Source organism: Paralichthys olivaceus, chromosome 1 (genome assembly GCF_024713975.1).
Source record: "Paralichthys olivaceus isolate ysfri-2021 chromosome 1, ASM2471397v2, whole genome shotgun sequence".
Taxonomy (NCBI): domain Eukaryota; kingdom Metazoa; phylum Chordata; class Actinopteri; order Pleuronectiformes; family Paralichthyidae; genus Paralichthys; species Paralichthys olivaceus.
This window is the reverse complement of record NC_091093.1, coordinates 19,217,304-19,238,474: the sequence shown is the minus strand read 5'-3', so window position 1 is coordinate 19,238,474 and position 21,171 is coordinate 19,217,304. Positions and strand designations below refer to the sequence as shown.

At 39.0% G+C, this 21,171-nt stretch overlaps 2 protein-coding genes across 2 annotated transcripts in view; one reads left to right on the top strand and one right to left on the bottom strand.

Annotated features, from left to right (window-relative positions):
* Window positions 1-7,389, bottom strand: part of pde3b (phosphodiesterase 3B) — a 38,443-nt gene extending 31,054 nt beyond the window's left edge. Inside the window, exon 1 of the mRNA XM_069524386.1 lies at window positions 4,670-7,389. Coding sequence (XP_069380487.1) covers window positions 4,670-5,557 — 888 coding nt within the window. The 5' untranslated portion in view covers window positions 5,558-7,389. The remainder of the gene's footprint in view (window positions 1-4,669) is intronic.
* Window positions 7,390-9,974: 2,585 nt separating this feature from the next.
* copb1 (COPI coat complex subunit beta 1) lies at window positions 9,975-18,703 on the top strand. Its single transcript, XM_020098881.2, has 22 exons — window positions 9,975-10,119; window positions 11,909-12,061; window positions 12,457-12,686; window positions 13,086-13,255; window positions 13,346-13,460; window positions 13,556-13,648; window positions 13,747-13,884; window positions 13,988-14,107; window positions 14,371-14,478; window positions 14,585-14,731; window positions 14,847-14,992; window positions 15,395-15,491; window positions 15,594-15,754; window positions 15,868-15,988; window positions 16,072-16,299; window positions 16,545-16,724; window positions 16,867-17,011; window positions 17,130-17,249; window positions 17,366-17,511; window positions 17,714-17,803; window positions 18,034-18,189; window positions 18,426-18,703. The coding sequence occupies exons 2-22, from the start codon at window positions 11,971-11,973 to the stop codon at window positions 18,483-18,485; spliced, it is 2,862 nt and encodes a 953-aa protein (XP_019954440.1). The 5' UTR covers window positions 9,975-10,119; window positions 11,909-11,970; the 3' UTR covers window positions 18,486-18,703.
* The last annotated feature ends 2,468 nt before the right edge of the window (window positions 18,704-21,171 follow it).

The following is a 21,171-nucleotide window of genomic DNA, read 5'->3' as shown; positions in this document are numbered from 1 at the left end:
AGCAGTATAGAGCAATATTTGCTTGACGGGTATATCATACTTACATCCTCTTGGTGTTAAAAATACTCCTGTATAAGAAACAGGAGATTGACATCAACATGTTGAAACTAGAAAGACAAGTATCTGTTGAAATGTGTCCCATCACACGGCTGAATTTGAATTAGGTGTTCTAAATCTGTAGGCAATCTATGGAGCTATACAGTGTGTTGGTTTTTGTTTTAACATGTAGAGCTCATTGGAAGTTCAGAGTCAGTTCAAATTTAGACACTTGACAACCTTATCTAAGGTATCATATAGGCACTTGGAGACAATAATGGTCTGTTGAAATAAACTTTCAATGGAAGCTTTGAAGAGCTGAAGGAAAATCCAAATATGTTGTTCTCAATACAAACGTAGGCCAAGTTTCTATTTAACTCTGCATATTTTTTCAGTCATTTAATTTTAGAAATGCATTTAGTATCAGAAAGAACTGTCATAGTTTTATGTGTTATAAATTGATGCCTTCCATTCATATATATGAACTTTTGCATCTGTCTTGTATACTTGTAAAATGAACACTCATTAAATTATGTTTACATTCATTGTTTCTCACTGAAACGTACTATACATATTACAAAGCAAGTGCATTCCCATTCTCCCAAGCTGCTGCCCTTATTTAAGGACTCATTCAACTTGTCCAATCATGAACTGGTAATCTTGTGTTATATTGTGCCATAAATCACTGCTTTTAAACGTTCATGTTGTGGTCAGTAAATCAGCGAGAAAACTATTTTTAAGGCAGTTTGACGAGGCCCAACTACCAACAGTAATGTCCTAAAACCTTAGCTACATAGCCCTTGATCACAGAAGAAGATTTTACATTGAAAAGATTATAAGCCTTATTAGCCTCCTCAGTAAATATTCTGGCCACGCATTTGCAGTCGCATGTGTGTGCTGTTAGTATTATAGACTGTATTTAAAAAAGGTTAGTACACACGACAAATTGTTGCTCTATAGCACCACTAGTGGCCAAATGTCTTTAGTGTAGTTTAAGAACAAAGCAGGACCCTCCTGCTGAACATGAGATCCAAGGTCTTTGTTTTAGTTTATCACATTGTCTACACACTGCAGCCAGAATTAATATACAAGTAACTACTAAATACATTAAATGCATTTTTTGTGTCATAATACCTGATGACACATCTGGCTCATGTCTCTGTCAACACTTAAATATCTAGAACTTTTGATTTGAAAAAAAATATGTTCATACTCGTGTCCTAAAGTTGAACTTCAAATTAGAATAAATACAAACTATTTTCTGGCATGTTTGTATTTTTAGGTGCAAATATTACTCAGGTATTACCACTTCTGATCTGTGCTGCTGCTGCTCTGAAATTCCTTCATATACATGACAAACGATTAACGGCCAAACAACAAGCAAATAATAAACTAACAAGCCAACTATTTTAAATATCAAAATTCAGTACGAGCGTACACTGGTGGCACATCTCTCACCCTGGAGTATTTCCTGCCATGGGGCACATTTGTCAGAAGCAGCACTTTTAGCTTGAATATTCATGAAGCCTTCAACTTGCAGTAAGTCTGTATCCACATTAGCAGAGTGGTTTTGAACATATCAGATGGTTCAAACAAGAAATGGCAAAATGATTCTCACAATGGTGTGAAAAGGTGAATTATAGAAAAATGAATGTGTCATATTAAATGTTTAACGACTCCTGAAATCTCAAATTTGCTTATTTCCAGTTACCAGTGATTTAAAGAAAGTTATGATATAGTCATTACTGAGTGTCTTCACTTTAATGTGAGTGTTAATACACACGTGCAATGATGTGCAAGTGAACAGATGAAGTGGATTCTCTGTATAGCGACACCTCGTAGTTAGACCATGTTCATTTACCGTGGATAAAAAGAAAAGCTGTGTTTACGTCACTACACATTTTTAAGTGTGCTGGCTGGCATGAGTCTTGGTAAGTTTCTGCTCAGCAGTGAGACCTATCTGTTATAGTTATTCGGCGTCAGGAAAAGTACCATGTCTGTAGTTGAACATATAATCCACACAATTAAAGACTGATGGTAAAACTGTTGTCTTTTACAGCGATGTCCTTTCATGTGATTTAAACAAGCACTTGACAGTAAAAAGATTAGAGGATGAAGCGTTTTAATAGCAACATTTTCTGCCTCTAGTTTTAAGACTTAATTCACACATTTGTGTCTGTTATCAAGACCTAAACTAACACCCCATCTTTCATCACTATGCCGAACCATGCGTCTACAGTGATGACGAACTTGCTGTATATGAAACCACGTGTTGCTGTGACCAAAAATACAACCTCCTTCTTCTCTGCGAGTGAAAGAACATGCGTGACATCACCAGTGAACCCTGAGTGACTCCTTTCAAAGTCTTCCTTTGTGCCTCTTTGTGCCGTTCTCTGACGCAGGAACTGACGGTTTTTGTATAGAATTAAACATTAATATGTGGAGGTGCAATATTACAAAAAACTTGTTTCTTCTGCTTGGTTTATAGTTTTTCATTTGCGCACTAAATTCTTTGATAAGCAGGGTTTCACACTAGCAGCTAAAATTTTGAACATTTCCATCATCTCGAGGAAAAACTAGAAGAAAACCTTTTTAAAGACCATCTAACAAAGCTTTTCCCATCGTTATGGGCTATTGTGAGATATAATACCATCCTAATGATAAAGATCTATCCCCAGCATGCAGTAGCCACAATACACCAGACATTTTGCCAGTAAGCTGCAAAATAGGGCTTATGCTCATCCCACAAATTCACAACTATCAGGCAATTCACCTACTTCAGTGCACCTGGCACAAAAAACTTAAAACTGTTTACTGTGAGACTGCCACGTGTTTTTTAAGGACAGTGTGATGACGACAAGGGTGATGACAATAGACATTGCTTATCTTTTGACTCAATACGGACTACAATGCATGTCACGACATTTAGCTGATAAGATGTTCGTGACTTCACGCAGTCGAGTGCATCTTATCCACCACTTTAGCACAAGTGTTGTGTTGTTCTTTTCATACATTTTGCACATTTCTGTCGATTTCAAACAGGATAAAAGCGGTTCAGCGATCAGCTCAGGGACCTGGGACAAGAAAACAATTAGGTATCTGAACAAATCAATTAAAAACCAATTAGCAATTTACAAAAAAACCGCACGGTTTGTTGAATGAAAACTGTGTGTTGTACATAACTACTAACAAAAAAACAGGGAAACTAATTTAGGATCACAAAAGGAGAGATTTTAAATTCTTATTTTTTAGTTTTAATGCAATGTTTAATGCCTGACTCAGAGTGACTGCTAATCTGCTAACAGCCTTAACACAATGAGGTGGAAAAACAACTGCTGGAAACTGAGGCAAACTGGACTTACATTTTTAGACCCTTATCATTTTCGTTACTACGCTTGAAGGACACACAAACAATGTGTGTGAGCTGACTGGCATCCACAGAGGAGCTGCATGTTTTGTGTTTTAAAATATATTGTTGAAAATACTAACTACTGTCACTTGTCCCCTTTGTCTGCACACAAATGAAGAAAGCCGCTTGCTTCAGCTTTTTTTGGTCCCGCACACATACTAGCATGCAACACGATAGTCTTCATTTGGTGTGGATATCACTCGATATAGGTGTATTGGTTTACAAAAACTCATGCTGAGGAGAAAGGAGCTTCTCTCTGCGGTGGACCCTGCGAGCTACTGTATGTAAACACACTGGTTTCATACAAGCTTGCACAGGCTCATGTGTACAAGCAAAGAAAAAGGAAAAAGAAACAGTGAATCTTTGCTGCCTGTGCTCACCATCATCGTGTTTTGTTGACTGAGGACTACAGTCATGTGGGACTGTATGGGCCACATCACTGGGCTTGCTGCTGGTGTTGTTTTTCTAATGTACAACTTCTAAACTCACACTCCATTGTTTATATGGTGTATGAACTTTTAAAGGAATATATTCCCAACAGAACGGAGAACACGAGTGATGGCAAGAAGTGTTGCAGGAAAGTGCATGTAATTAATTAAACATCAGCTACTACATATAATGCAGTACAATATCTTCGTTCTGTTGAGAGTATGTTCGTGGGCCTAGTGTTATATCAGCAACGTTTTGCAGAAAAGGCAATTGCTGATATTCAATTAGAGAGAAAAAGCTGTTTCATCATCTTTTTATTAAATTTCCAACAAGGGGTATGTATTGAAGAAGATTGAATGGTTAAAATCTACTTGTTTTATAAATATCAAGCAATCTTTTGCTGATATACACTTGTAATCAAGTATCAGCAATGTCTTGCAAGGAAGTGAATCGCTGATAATTAATTTCAAGCTTTAAATAATTGGGTGAAGTTTAAACTAATGTTTAAAGTAAATGTTGACATTATAATAGTGTCAAATATAATGTTAGTGTAGCTGGAATGGCAAAGTGAAGCCATTCACAACACAAACTTGTCTTTAAGGCCTTCTTAACTGAGCTGTTTCTCTCTGGAGGTCTCCTGTTAGGTTGATGGGGTTAGTGTTTTCCTGCAGGTCAGTGCTGTTTGTGTGTTTTCCTCATCTCATGCACATGTGCAGCTGTGGAGGACCAGTGGGCCTACTGTCTTTAAAAACAACACACATGGTCCTGCAGGAGGGAATGGGGGGGGGGACCTACCTGTTCTCTGGATATACAGGGCAACGAGGGTCTGCGGGGCATTTTACAGCTGCCATAATAGCTGGTGGACGTTTCCCCCAGCGACACACAGCTGGACCGTCTCCGGGGTCTGATCACGGGGACCTTCTCCTCCGCGCCGGAGGTCCCGCTCGGCGCCTCCCTCGACGGGTAGTAACGGTCGAAGCAGAGCCCCGTCAGGGAGCCGCACACCCCGGCGATGCAGGCGAAGAGCGGCCGGAGCAGCGCGGGCAGTCCGCTCAAACTTGTGAAGGAGACGAGCCACACGACGCTGGCGAAGACCAGCACGAGCACGCTGTGTTTGAGTTTGAGAGTCGGGATGAGCGTGAGCAGACCCACGCATCCCAGCACGAACAACAACCTGCCCACCATTTGCATCTGGTGCTGCTCTTCTCCCCATTGCAGGAACCGCAACACCAGAAAATCCCCGAGGTAACAGGACGCGGGCAGCGAGGCGAGCCAACACTTGCTGCTGCCCTGCTTCTTCCTCCGCAGGTACAGCGTCAGGAAGAAGAAAGCACATCCGATGCTGAACAGCGGGCTGACGGACTGCGAGAAGCCCCACAGGAAAGTCCGCAAATCCCACGGCGAGTCACTTTGCAGGCTCCGGGAGACGAGGAGCGACGCCGCGACGACCGCGAAGGCGCCCACGTAGAGGGCAGAGACCTTTAACAGCGTGGAGTTGATCACGTCTTCGTTACAAAACCTGCACACGTTGAATAAAAAGCCCCGCTCGCGGTCCTGTTTGAGGGGGGTGACGCAGCTCTTCACGTAGCCGTTCCTGAAGCCCTCCGAGCTGTTTACACTTCCAGCCCCGTCGCGGTGCCTTGTTTTGCCGTGCGGGACCTCTCCTTCCTCCCGGGCGGCCATGGCTCGACTCGTGGCTCCGCTCCTCCGACTCGAAAGTCCCCCTCTTCTTCGCTATTCACGCCGTGTTAACGCTGAACTCCATGACAGCCGACGCTCTCCGCGGTCACTCTAACGTGCTCCAGCACTTGGACTAAAGGAAGAAGGTGAGATGTTGTTTTTACACGGGAGCGGCCTCTGTGGCGCCGCCTACAGGCCACAACTCACCACCCCGGGCTCTGCAATGATGTGAGGAGCGCGGGACCGATCCTGAGCTACAGTCTATGCACCACACATATATACCATATACTATATACTATATATACATATATATATATATATATATACCAATCATATACTGTATATACATATATACCATATACTATATATACATATATATATATATATACCAATCATATACTGTATATACATATATACCATATACTATATACTATATATATATATACATATATACCAATCATATACTGTATATACATATATACCATATACTATATACTATATATAGATATACCAATCATATACTCTATATACATATATACCATATACTATATACTATATATAGATATACCAATCATATACTCGATATACATATATACCATATACTATATACTATATATATATACATATATACCAATCATATACTGTATATACATATATACCATATACTATATACTATATACATATATACCAATCATATACCATATATACATATATACCGTATACTATATACTATATATTATATACATATATACCAATCATATACCATATATACATATATACCATATACTATATACTATATATATATACATATATACCAATCATATACTATATATATACATATACCAATCATATACCATATATACATATATACCATATACTATATACTATATATATATACATATATACCAATCATATACTATATATATACATATACCAATCATATACTATATATACATATACCAATCATATACTATATATACATATATACCAATCATATACTGTATATACATATATCAATCATATACTATATATACATATATACCAATCATATACCATATATACATATACCAATCATATACTATATATACATATATACCAATCATATACTGTATATACATATACCAATCATATACTGTATATACATATATATACCAACATATACTGTATATACATATAAGAATCATATACTGTATATAAATATGACACAATCGTATGCTGTAAATACATATAACACAATCATATGCTGTATATACATATAAAACAATCAATATACTATATATACATAAAACATAATCATATACTGTAAATAATATAATACAATATTATACTGTATATACATATAAAACAATCATATATACTTGATGTGGCTGCAGGTCACCATGGAAGGTTTTAAAAGTTCTTATTTTATTTAGGAATAAATAGATTTACTGTCACATCACATCTCACACAGGGTTAATGATGTTTTTCAGGTAAGTTCATATGAAGGTCATTTTATTTTCTAATTTGTTTTTATTGATAACATGCATACATTATTATTTGATTGTTATTAACATTAATATAAATAGTGATACTGATACTATCATTCATTATTTTATCATTTATTTTTGTTTACATCTTTAATTCTTATATTAATATAGTTGCTGTTATTGTAATTATTGTTGTTGTTTTAGAATGTTTCCTTTTATTACAGGATTTTACCTGAACAAATTCTGAATCTCACTTTCCTTGAAATGGAGATAAATGTATAAGTTAATTCGACTTCCAGAGTTTGAAATTGTTTCCATTTCCACTCGTGACTGAGCTTCACTCCTACAAACACAGTGTAAATAAACTTGGTTAACTGTAAGTGTGCTAATGTTTTAGCATTGTAATTTTAATTGGTCTGTTGTGTTTCCATTGCGTGTCGCTGCATCACGTTGCTCTGGGTTCGTTTAGTTCTCCTGCCCAGAGTCGATTGTCGAGTCAACGGATCAGAATAACACACATACTGTAGGTATCCAAACTTTATTCAGCAAAAATAATTCTGCAGTAACACATGAAGATATGAATTTTCATTCTAGGCATCCATATTTTAACTTTTCACTTTAATCTATCCCTGCAACACATATCCAAGTTTCACAAATCATGCTCAACTATTTTGTGGGGAAGAGGAATTAAAGAGCACACCTGGCTGTTAAAGAATAAAGGGCTGTGAGACAGTTTCATGATTGAGACATCAAGAACTTTTCTGATCTAGAGGTGGACTGATCGGTGATGGCAGGTAGGCTGATGGGTGTTTGCTCCTAAAAACACAGTTCAAAGAAACTTCTTAGTCTTGTGGAAAGGTATTTGGACCTGTAAAGATATATTTGAGATATTAATTTCAGAGTTTTCCTCCCACTTTTGAAGAAGATTAACATGAAAGTTTGGAAGGTTCTCAAATTGAAAAATATACATTTGAAAGACAAGAACCAGCATGACAGTAACTCTAGATAATGCACAGACCTCACTGTGGACTATCTTCCTTTTAACCACCACCTTCTGGATATAAAATACTGTAAAGATGTGATTCTAAAAAGTATGTTTTTTAGATTTACCATTTATAATCACTTTTCCTTTTTGTCAGTGAAGTATGTGAAGTATGTAGACAAATACAAGTATTTCAGTGATATTTATACTGTTTACTTAGGGGGCTTTGTCAATGAGTGTATACAGGAGCATTGGTGTACACAGCGAGGTCATGAGTGAATGAACATTGACTTTGAGTTTTTGGTTCATTCATCCACTGTATCACCAAGGCTAAGTTTCCACTGGAGGGTGCTGCATACCATTCAAATCTGTTTTACTATTTTGTTGAAGCAAAAAGTAATTCAACTTAATTTATAATTATAATTTTTACAATGCATTTTAAATGATTTGTTTGTGTTTGTGATGTAGGGGTCAAGTCTGAAAAAGACTGCACTAGCACAGCCTGATAAACTAAAACACATTGAAGTGGAAATTGTTGGAAATGATAGACATTCTCCAAAGCTTCAACCGAATTTGGTAACACATGATTATTCTATGTCAATTTTAGAATACATGACAAGGTGGTGAATATCCCTTGTATGTTAGAAGGTCTTCTGCACAATTTAAGTTACTGACTACTGGTAGCAGATGTCAGTGACCACCAGCAGATGTTACGTACATAACTTCAGTTGTCCATCTTAGTGTCATCAAGTGTTTTGGCCTTGTTATCAACAATACAGGCTGAACTTGAGGGTGCGCTGAGGCTAAAGGTAAATCTGACTGACAACCGACTTGTATGGCTGCACTATGAAAACCACTTGGCCTGCTTAGTAGATCAGACATCATTACCTCTATGCCTTTTTTAAACTAAGCCTGTCCCATTTTAGAACATAGGACAAGATGGAGAATATCCTTTGTATGCTCCACTGCACTAATTAATGCATACCACCCACTGATGTTAGTGACCACCAGCGGATGTTTGGGACATATCTTCAGTTGTACATTAAGGTTAAATACAGATTTTTAAATGTATACATTTTCTGTATCCTCTTTTTAAAAATACACTTTTAAAAATAAAGATGAATACACAAGTGCTGCAATGATCGCTATTTACTATTCACAGTTTATATGATGGAGCATTTATACGGCCTTATCTTCTGGATACCAAATTTCAACCAAATCAAAAATGTCTCTGGTGGGGCCCAGGTCAGCCTGGATTATGAAGGAATTTAGGCTTAAAGAATAAAGATCCTATATTTGTGGCATAGACATGAACATATATCTTACAGAATTACACATTTATTCTAAACATACAAACACAATATATTCTTTTCTCATATTTGTGTTTGAATGGATGTAAGGATCACATTACTCTGGTTTTAGCGTCTTTACACTGTCTTCCAGTATCACTGAGGATTGATTTTAAAATAATTTACTTGTTTTTATGTCTTAATGCAACAGCACACTGATTGTCTATCGGAGCATGTTCCAAACCATTCTCTAAGGTCTTCGACCCCGGCCTTGCTACATATATCCCAAAAACGAACTACAGAAGGTTCGGGGAAGCAGCTTTCTCTTGCTATGCACCAAACTCCCACCACACATCAGACAAGTTGCTGTTGATAGTTTTAAGAAACAACTCAAAACCTATTTATGTGATCTTGCTTATAATTAACGAAGACCATTGTCTTTATTTATTTATTTTATTTTTAATACCTTTTGCTGGTTTTATCCCAAGTCTTTGTTTTATTACTAACATTCTCTTATATAATTTCCTGTCTTTGATTTTATTGCAGATTTACTATGAGCTGCACTTTATCTATGAAAGGAGCTGCGTGAATAAAATGTATTATTATTATTTAGGTTTTTTTTTTTTTATCATGCGCGTTTGGTGTCGTTCCTCGGATGTTTGATGCTCGCGGCGCACCGTAGCAGTGATGTGGCTCAGTAAGTAATCTTCCACGTCACTAGGAAGTGTCGGACAGGCAGCTCGCCCGGAGCAGCGCGACTCTTCACAGATGTAAATATCCAAACCTGGACACTGAAGGCCACTTCGCAGGACAAGGTCGCGCTCTTAGGTGGGTTATGTATGTTAGCATTGATCTACACGAACGATGTGTTGTTCTCTGAGCCGCATCAACTATTAGAACAACAGCTAGCTAACGTTGTCCGTCCTCCATTTCAGTGCTAGCCTGGGCAGAAGCTAACGTGGAGTTAGCTACTGTTAGCAAGCTAGCATCTAATCATATGTCTTAGTATTGTGTAGCCTAACACTTGAATGGTGGGCAGACTAACTGGGCTTTGAGATTTAATGAGTTTTTTGCTGTACAGGTGTTGTTGCTAACTCAGGTGACGCCATTAACGCGTCGTCGTTGACAGTAGCTGCTGTGTTGTCCGATGGTTCTAACGCTGCGTGTCACTATTTCCTCACCTGATAAAATAACCCAACACTCACCTTAACACCTTCATTGTGTTTGGTGTCACAGTGACATCGTGTCACAGTGAAGACAGCAGCTCAGTTTTCACGATCGGAAGCAACAGAAATGCAGATGACGTGTAAACATGACCGGACTTTATTAAAGTAAAACTATTGTTGCTACTACACTGAAAGTTTTTCTAAAGCCAGCTCACGTATTAGCAGAAAAAACTTCTTGCAGTATCAAAAGTGAAAGGACTTACATGATTAATCAGTTTTCATAATACTTATTTTGATAATTTATAAGCATTTAATGAATGAATGACTATAAGAAATGTATTACAACTGATTAATGATAATAATATAATAAGCTCAAATTGAATACACTTTTGGGTACTGTCTTTTCAACATGCCTTTTAAATATGAATCTATAGTAAAGGTATGCAGTATAGGGACAAATACCTAAATAAGTCAAATGTGCACTTAAGGACACTCCTTTAAAATGTACTTACTAACTTTCGCCCACTCTCTCTTATTGTATTCACATAATTAATCTATTCAAATATGATTGAGCTTCTCGTTTTTTCTTTGATGTGGCAAGTTGATTTAAAGTTTTCCAGTGCTTGAGAAGAATATTTAGTTTAAATGGATGGGTTGACAAATTGTCATTAAAAGTAAGCTCCAGTATTTACCTGAAGATAAAATGAGTTTTCAGCTGTCTGAGTTCGACAAATCAAGTCGGTTTTAGTCTTAAGTACAAAGTTCCCTTATGATGTTGTTGACTCCTCTGCTGGAGAGAGGAGGAACACAAAGATTAGTAAATTAGTAAACTCTCTTGATTTGACTCAGAATACTGAAGTGTCATCAATATCGTATTAGTTACACGTATTAGTTTTACTTTCAGACATTACTGATTCATGCAAACATTTAAGATGATAATTTGCCTTTAGCCTGATGTATAGAATACAATATAAGCACTAGCAAGTATTTGTGTCATTGGGCATAACACAGGAAAACAACATCTTTATTAAGTCTGCAGAGCTGCACAGCCAGTCAGCCCCAGCTCAGATGTATGTAAGACGTGGACTGTGTTTTATTGAAAGCTTATTATCATTATTAACAGACATGGCAGCCAGCCTGGTGTGTATTGTTTCCTCCTTGTCTGTGCGTGCAGGTAGGTGCAGGTGCACCATCTTAAGTCACTCACTGGTGTCACCCACAGAGCTGGTTTGGAGTACTTCCGCAGATGTTTATGTGTCTCTGAGCCAGATTTTGTCACTACAATAGTGGATTAAAAAAAAGCTATAAAGGAATACTGCAGGTCTATATTCTGATTAATGCACTTGATGTTGTACACTAGATTTATCTCTTTGCTGCATTTATGTTTGTGCATCTGAGTAAATATTTTTTCCACCATTTCTTAAATCTCCTTTTTTTTCTGTTTCTCATAGGTATTATCCTGTAAGGAAAATTCACTGGGATTATCCTGAACAAATACAAGCCCAGCAGCAAAATGACAGCTGCAGAGAACGTTTGTTACACTCTGATCAATGTCCCATCCGACTCAGAGCCGCCTTCGGAGGTCAGCCTCAAAGCTGATCTAGGTAACTATTTTTTATGCAAAACTATGCTGAACAGATTTTTTATAAGCCTCAATAAAGCATGCAAAGTGGAGATATTCATTTCTTAAACATCTCGCTCCCCCTCAGTATCATGGAGGTGGGTGGAATTTGATATGATGTGCTCATGGCAAGAATCTTAAAAGAATCCAAAACAAAACATCTCTTTTATTAAACAGTAGAAAATAGTTTCAGTGGAAACTGTTGACTGTGAAGTCTGTGTTTAGAAAAGCTGAAGCCAGTTTTGCTTTTACATGACATTAAAAATGATTGATCTCTAATCAAAAGTACTAATCTATTCTAATCTGTAAAATCTATAATGCATGCCTAAGGCTGTGCTGACCCTGCTCATCATAATAATAGTTATCATCTCTCCACAGAAAAGGGGGAAATCAAGGCAAAGACTGAAGCCCTGAAGAAGGTCATCATCATGATCTTGAATGGTGAGAAGTTGCCAGGGCTTCTGATGACCATCATCCGCTTCGTGCTGCCACTTCAGGACCACACCATAAAGAAGCTGCTGCTGGTTTTCTGGGAGATTGTCCCCAAAACAACTCCAGACGGCAAGCTGCTTCAGGAGATGATCCTGGTCTGTGACGCCTACAGAAAGGCAAGAGAGCTAACAGTTGTGATCAACTGAAATGAGTGATCAACTCTATCTGTACATCTGTATATTAAAGCCGATCTCTTCTTTGAAATGATAAAGTTACAATAATAATAATGTTCTTTTTTATGTAGCACTTCCCTTAGAAAAGTTAAAAAATGCTTCACAAAAGGATGAAAATAACAATATAAAGTTAAGTCAAATGAATTTAAAAGGGTTTCAAGAAGGGATGTAAAAGTTCAGGGGCCCAGATAAGGCTTCCAAAGGGCTTTTGCTGATTTATGGTCCAAAAGCTGAATTTCCTGTTGCCTTTATCTAGAATGTAATAATAAAATAACTGCTGAAATATAAACTTGGCTATTTTGGTTCAGCAATCATCGTGTGAAATCTTTTTTTCAATTACAGGACTTGCAGCATCCCAATGAGTTTATTCGCGGCTCCACTCTGCGTTTCCTTTGCAAGCTGAAGGAGTCTGAACTGCTTGAGCCTCTCATGCCAGCGATCCGGGCCTGTCTGGAGCACCGTCACAGCTATGTGCGCCGCAATGCTGTCCTGGCCATTTACACCATTTACAGGTACAAACAGTTCAGTCACCTTTCTGCAAGGTGTTTTGTACTTCATGTATTCGTGAACTACAACCAACTGATGAGATTCATTTGTTTTAGGAATTTTGAACATCTCATCCCTGATGCACCAGAGCTGATCCATGATTTTCTTGTTAATGAGAAAGACGCCAGCTGTAAGAGAAACGCTTTCATGATGCTTATTCATGCAGATCAGGTCTGTGGCACATTTTCCTTTTCCTACTTTTTCTAGCCCACGATGTGTATTTCAAAGGCCTTCCTTAAATGATTTCTCATATTCACATTTTACAGGACAGAGCTCTGGATTACCTCAGCACATGTATTGACCAAGTGCACACTTTTGGTGACATTCTCCAGCTGGTCATTGTGGAGCTGATTTACAAAGTGAGTCAAGGCCTTTATTAGTGTAATTGAAATTCTTAAGCTCAGAAGAATAGCTGTTTTAATGTCTGAACTCCTGCTGTTTCTGTTCTGTCTGTTAGGTTTGCCATGCCAACCCCTCTGAGCGGGCCCGGTTCATCCGCTGCATCTACAACCTGTTACAGTCCTCCAGTCCGGCTGTGAAGTATGAGGCTGCTGGCACTCTTGTAACACTCTCCAGTGCTCCCACAGCCGTTAAGGTACATCGCCAAGTCAATAGTATTGTGCACGTCATAGACTGTTTATACAGTAGTGATATTGTACTACGTTTGACGTCTTACACTTTCTCTTGATGGACTCCAGGCTGCTGCCCAGTGCTACATTGATTTGATTATCAAGGAGAGCGACAACAATGTGAAGCTGATTGTTCTCGACCGCTTGATTGAACTGAAGGAGCATCCCACTCACGAGCGTGTACTCCAGGTACTATGAATATTTAGAATGATTGCTGTGTTTAGTGTTGCTACTAAAATGTTCTGCCTGATTATCAGCAAACACCATTGCCCCCTGATATCGAGAAAATTCTTATTCCTGAGAACATCAACCAAGATTTAAGCCCTACCGAAAACACAATTTTTTTATGTGAAAATAAATATAATTTATTTAAGAATTACCAGTTATCTGCACCTGTGGTGTGTCACCTCTGTTGACTTAAGTTGATTGTGACCAATGTTTCTTTTGTCCAGGATCTTGTGATGGACATCCTGCGTGTTCTCAGCACTCCTGACCTGGAAGTCAGAAAGAAGACCTTGCAGCTGGCACTGGACCTTGTTTCTTCCCGCAATGTAGAAGAGGTCAGCAGCATGCACTGTGCATCCATGCTTTTGTTGTTGTTTTCATGTCCCAGAATGGACACAGAGGAAAAAGAAAAGATATACAGCAAATTCCTATGTTTTCCAGTTGGTGATTGTTTTGAAGAAAGAAGTGATCAAGACGAACAACGTGACGGAACATGAAGACACTGATAAGTACAGGCAGCTATTGGTGCGCACTCTTCACTCTTGCAGTGTGCGTTTCCCTGATATGGCGGCCAATGTCATACCTGTGGTGAGCTTCCCATTATGTATTCACATTGAAAAGAAGATGCTCTGAGGTGTTTGAGAGACCCAAATGTTAGTTTTCTATATATATTGACTTTTCTGTTTGTTGATTTGATTTACAGCTGATGGAATTTTTAAGTGACACCAATGAGGCAGCTGCTGCTGATGTCCTGGAGTTTGTACGAGAGGCAATTCAAAGATTTGACAACTTGAGACCCCTCATCATTGAGAAGATGCTGGAAGTCTTTCATGCAATCAAAACTGTCAAGTAAGCCGTTATAACCACATGCAGGAGCAAACTATCCATAGCCTCTGTTCATATTTTTGTTATTTTCCAAATTTCGGATTGGTTAGCCTGTTTGGTTTTGATAAAAAGCGAATACCTCCTCCTATGTTGCTCATTTTGATTTAGGTTTTCATGAAAGCTCTATCTGGCAACTGCTATTTTCAATTGATAATGAAGCAAAAACATAAAATGTAGAAAACAGGGTAACTCTTGAATTTTATCAGCAGGTTGCCTTATTTGAGAAATGAAAATGGTTTGATTTTGGTCATTTAAGTCTAATGTGGTAATGGATTACTATTGTCACATTTGTCAACTGTTTTCTAGATTTGTCTGAGTTTTGTTATTAGTATATGTGTGACATTTGTCACCATTTTCATATTTCAGGATCTACAGGGGAGCGCTGTGGATCTTGGGAGAATACTGCAGCACGAAGGAAGACATCCAGAGTGTGATGACAGAAATACGCAGGTCCTTGGGAGAGGTATGTTTTTCCATTGTTGTCATGTAACAAAAGGTTACCAGTCAGTTCCAACCTCATTAGAATTGTAACAAATATCTGAAATCTGTGTCTGAACTTGGACAGATCCCAATTGTAGAGAATGAGATAAAGAGAGAGACGGGAGAGATGAAAACAGAGGATGAAGTGAGTGCAGCTCCAGCCCAGAAGCTGGTGACAGAGATGGGCACCTATGTGACACAGAGTGCCCTCAGCTCCTCCAGGCCTTCGAAGAAAGAGGAAGATAGGTAAACATTACACATTGTGGAGGAGTTTCATTAGTAACCCAATATATTCTATTCGACTAAATGGAGTTTAAACATCCAGCTCAGTAAACAACACTGATTTTTTTCTGTTCCAGACCTCCACTCAGAGGCTTCCTGATGGATGGAGACTTCTATGTGGCAGCATCCCTGGCCACCACACTAACCAAAGTGGCCTTGCGCTATGTTGCTATTGTCCAGGACAAAAAGAGACAAAATGTAAGATGTCCCTTCTTCACATTACAACTATTTACTCGAGTACACCATTCTTCTAACCTCTACTCTCATGCTGTCCCCCTTAGTCATTTGTTGCGGAGGCCATGCTGATCATGGTCACTGTGCTGCACCTTGGAAAGTCTTCTCTGCCCAAGAAGCCAATTACTGACGATGATGTGGACCGCATCTCGCTGTGCCTGAAGGTCCTTTCAGAGTGCTCACCACTTATGAATGACATTTTCAACAAGGAATGCCGCAAATCCCTGTCACACATGCTGACTGTCAGACTGGAGGAAGAGAAGCTGTCACAGAAGGTAATGACTTAGAGGCCTGAATTCAATACATAACCTCCTGACAATCAAGCACAGTTGAAACCATTCATTATTTTATAAATCAGGAACCTTAAGTTAAAAAAACTATGACCTTACATTCCAAAATGAAGAATAATGAATGAGAGCCCTGGTCTCTCTTAGCATGAGTTTTGTCACTGCATTTGTGTTTAAAAGAAATTGTAGGTATCCTGCTAAAACTGACCCTGTGTTTCTTTTTCTAACCACAGAAGGAGTCTGAGAAACGTAATGTCACAGTGCAGGCAGACGACCCCATCTCCTTCATGCAGCTCACTGCCAAAAACGAGATGACTTCGAAAGAGGACCAGTTCCAACTGAGTCTGCTGGCTGCCATGGGCAACACTCAGAGGAAGGAGGCGGCTGATCCCCTGGCTTCAAAACTTAACAAGGTGCAGCACCAGCTCGGCACAAATCTCAAGACACCTGGATCGTAGTTGTGCACTGCTGAGAAACTCTTCAGCAGTGATCATTTGCATTTAGTTTTGTTAATATAAATGAATATTAAATGTCTTTCGTATTTGTCCAATCTAGGTGACTCAGCTGACAGGCTTCTCAGATCCAGTGTATGCTGAAGCCTATGTGCATGTAAACCAGTATGACATTGTGTTGGACGTGCTGGTGGTCAACCAAACCAGTGACACTCTCCAGAATTGCACCCTTGAGTTGGCGACTTTAGGTTAGTCTTGTTCACTGGTGTGTGTGGCCTGGAAATGTACTGGTTCTCTTCTGTAATGCTGAATCGAGTCAGAAGCATCTACATTACTATTTATCTTTTATCTTTCATCTTTCCACAGGGGATCTCAAGTTGGTTGAGAAACCCTCACCACTAACTCTGGCTCCCCATGATTTTGCGAACATCAAGGCCAATGTGAAAGTGGCTTCTACTGAGAACGGCATTATATTTGGCAACATTGGTGAGAGACGCATTTTGTGTTTGGTAAAGATCATGATTCAACTTGTTTTTGTTTTGTTGCTTTGTGCAGCCAGAATATGTTTTCTTATTCTAATATATTTTATTCTATCTTTGCAGTCTATGATGTGTCGGGAGCTGCTAGCGACAGGAACTGCGTTGTCCTCAGTGACATCCACATTGACATCATGGACTACATCCAGCCAGCCTCCTGCACTGATGCAGAGTTCAGACAGATGTGGGCAGAGTTTGAATGGGAAAACAAGGTACGGTTTTTATTTCTACTTTACTCATTTCATCTCTACTCTAATGACTCAAAATCACTGTTTCACAACTTGACTCCAGCATCTTGTTCTGCAGTTTTCTCAACTAACAAAACATTTTCTTTCAACAAATCAATATTCAACAATATTTAGGGAAAGTAAAAAACAGTGATGATGGTCCATGATTGTTCTTTGATTGTTTTAGGTGACAGTGAACACCAATATCACTGATCTGAACGAATACCTTCAGCATATCCTCAGATCCACCAACATGAAGTGTCTGACTCCTGAGAAGGTTGGTATGAGATCTTACATTTAACAAAGCAACAATGGCAAACTATGTTTTAAAGCTGGTGGAACTTATGAAAATACATAAGGACAGTAATTAATACATTTGGAGCAGGTGGCCTTTGTAGTGGTCCAACATAAAGCGGTCATCATCAAGGCTATCATATCAGCTGAATGTATGCAAGGACTGGGTTGGGATTATAAAAGTCACTCTTTTCTTTTTGTCTTCCAAACCAGGCGCTGTCTGGCTTCTGTGGCTTCATGGCTGCCAACCTTTATGCTCGTTCTATCTTTGGAGAAGATGCGCTGGCTAATGTCAGCATCGAGAAGCCAATCCACCTGGGGCCTGAGGCACCTGTCAACGGACACATACGCATTAGAGCCAAAAGCCAGGTGGGTCGCAGCTGCTGCACTGCAAAGTAAAGGCTCGGTTGAATTTATTTGCTCTCAACTCAAGCATAGTGACCGGTTTGTCTTACGAAAGGATAACAATTTAAAGTGATACCTCATTTCAAGAGTAGGGCCCAAATTACAAGGAAGGTTGATATATGAAATAATCAGTTAGATGTGATGTTACCAGTATATATCCAATCTGTTGAAATATAAATCCCCCCACCTTTCTTCCACAGGGGATGGCCTTGAGCCTCGGAGACAAGATCAACCTCTCCCAAAAAAAGACAAACGTCTGAGACGACTCTGATCCAGCTGATCCCTCTGACTTTGTAAAAGTCATCCTCTGTTCTCTTGTATCGCCTGTTTTTCAGCCTCTTCATCACAGCAAATTCAGAACTCTATATGATCAGTTGCTTCCATGCTGTTATTATTTTTTTTACATCACCTCCGTCTAAAAACCTCTCAGTAATGTCCCTGTCCTGTTTGTTTTCAATAAACATATATATTAAAATTATGGCAACTGGTTTTATGCTGTATTCATTGAGTCATAGCTTTTAATGTTGTTTTGGGCAATTCATATGATTTCAGTTCTGAAATAAAGGAAATGATGTATGTTTCTATACTAAGTGAAAGAGCGGACCTTGATTCTAATCTTGATTTTTCATTTCTAGTACTTTGCATCTTAGTTGACTCAGCAGAAAGGCTGTTTATCCCCACAAAATGTTTAATGATTAAATAACATTTTGAAGGCTGAGGTTTGGATGATACTCGATGATGCTTTGAACAGCTCCACCGTGGGAGCTTCTCCTAGAAGGTTGGGCTGTACATGTGTCCTGGTGTTGGATGTTAGTAAGTGATTTCAAACAAATTTGTTAATGTTTCCTAAAGGCGGTTGAGTCTCAAAGTCAGTGGATCCTGTCTGGAGCTCCTGCTGTGTCCAGCTTCGTAGCTCCAGGCTCTAATTACAATTTCTCCAGTGCCTTTAAGCGATATGTTGCAAAGTCGAAAACTCGTTGAATTTTTTTTTCTGGAATTACTAAAAAATAAATACATATCCTAGACAAGGACATCATTTCTTCTGCCTTGATACTGTGAAGTACTGTATGTTGCAGTGATTTCAAAGCGAGCTGCAAGTTTTACTGGTACTGTGATAAGTAGATGGAGACAAATGCTTAGGATTGACCTTATGAAGCCTGTGTTTTTGTTCAGATCTTTATATGACAAGCTCCAGTGAAAGCAGCATTACTGTAACATTCCTCAATTCCTCATTTTTGTATGGATTTGTACACCGTCTGTGGAACTGAATTTACAGCGGCTTTATTATATGTTGTATCAAGGTCCATGTCAAAGCCACTTCTGCTTTCTATCATCTAAAGTATCAGTAACTCTGTATGTCTTTAGACACATGGAGTTTTACTGTAGTGTTTTTATAGATGCCTGCACTTCATTAAATGAATTGCTCCAGCTTCCTAAGCTTCTAACAAACTTCAAACCCATGTGGGTGAAACTGAAGTCCTTGTCGTGCAATGGTAGCAACACTCTCAGTACTATAGATGTTTGCCTTCTATAAATATAAAAGTCTAAAGCCTGTTTATCTATCTCACCACTTTTAATTGAGGCTTAAAAGGGCAAAGACCTTCACAGCCTCAGGTCCTGGTTCTCTCTTTCTACACTAGGTGGCACTAAAGGTGTCAAAGCCAAAGCAGAGAGTGAGGTGGAGTTCTAACATTTGAGTTGGATTAGTAGTAACATGACATGTAATTGGTGTGGTGTTAATATAACTCGAGCTTGTATGCACTTGCATAGAAGTTGACATTTCAGATAAACAGACTGGAATCTGTTCTTTGGCCTGAATTCAAAGTTTTGTCACTGAGAGTGAAACAAAATCCATCACTTCACCTCCGTGATGTGTTATCATGACACCACATGTACAAAATACAAGGTAAACATCAACATGTGGACATATTTATGATGAAGATGGTCAGAATAACAAGGCTCTTGTAGGTCATGTTTACTATCACTACATAACTGGTTGTAACACCAGTAAGCTGACATTGCTTTTGTGTTTGAGGACAGGAATGTGACTGCAGGGGAGCCTGATATTAGTCTCAGGATGGGGCTGCTGTGTGCGCGCGTGCGTGCACCTCTTTAGGACCTTTTTTAGGACTTTCACTTAGTGGAGGTTATGCTCAAACTGTCAGCATAGACCTTACAAAGTGAGGTTATTTTGGGAAAGTTAGGACATTTTGGCCAGTCCTTACAAGTATTGCTGCTCAAACTTGTGTCTGAGTGTGTGTGTGTGCACGTTTCTACAATTTTGAGCATTGACCTTACGGAGTAAGGACATCTTGGCTGGTCCTCACAGGGCTGTTTGAGGGTTATGACTTGCTTTTAGGGTTTGGGTTACAATTGAGTTAGGGTTAGGCCAAGGCATTTAGATGTGACGGTTGGGGTTAGGGTAAGGGGATAAGGAATGCATTATGCCAATGAGTGTCCCTACTGGGAAACACAGAGTTGTTGCCTCTGTAAAATCTTTTTTGGGACCTTTGCCATGTAGATGGTGGAATTGCGATTAGGTTAGTGTTTGGGATGAAGTTTTGGTTAGGCTGTCCACAATGAATGGAGGACAACACAGTGTTCTAACAAGGACAGCTACTCAACCCTGTATGTGTGTGTGTACTTGTTCTTGTTGTGTTTTAAAAACCTTTTTGGGGACATTCATCATGAAAACGGTGGAATTTTGATTAGGTAAAGGATAAGGTTTTGGTTAGCCTGTCCACAATGAATGGAAGTCAACGCGGTGTCCTAACAAGGACAGTTACTCTATGCGGGAGTGTGTGTTCCTGTACTTATATCTTTGTGAGGACCATTTTAAGCATAGACCATACAGAGTGAAGACATTTTTGGCAAGTGAGGACGTTTTGACTGGTCCTCACTTTTCCATTGGACTGTTTGAGGGTTAAGACTTGGTTTTAGGGTTAG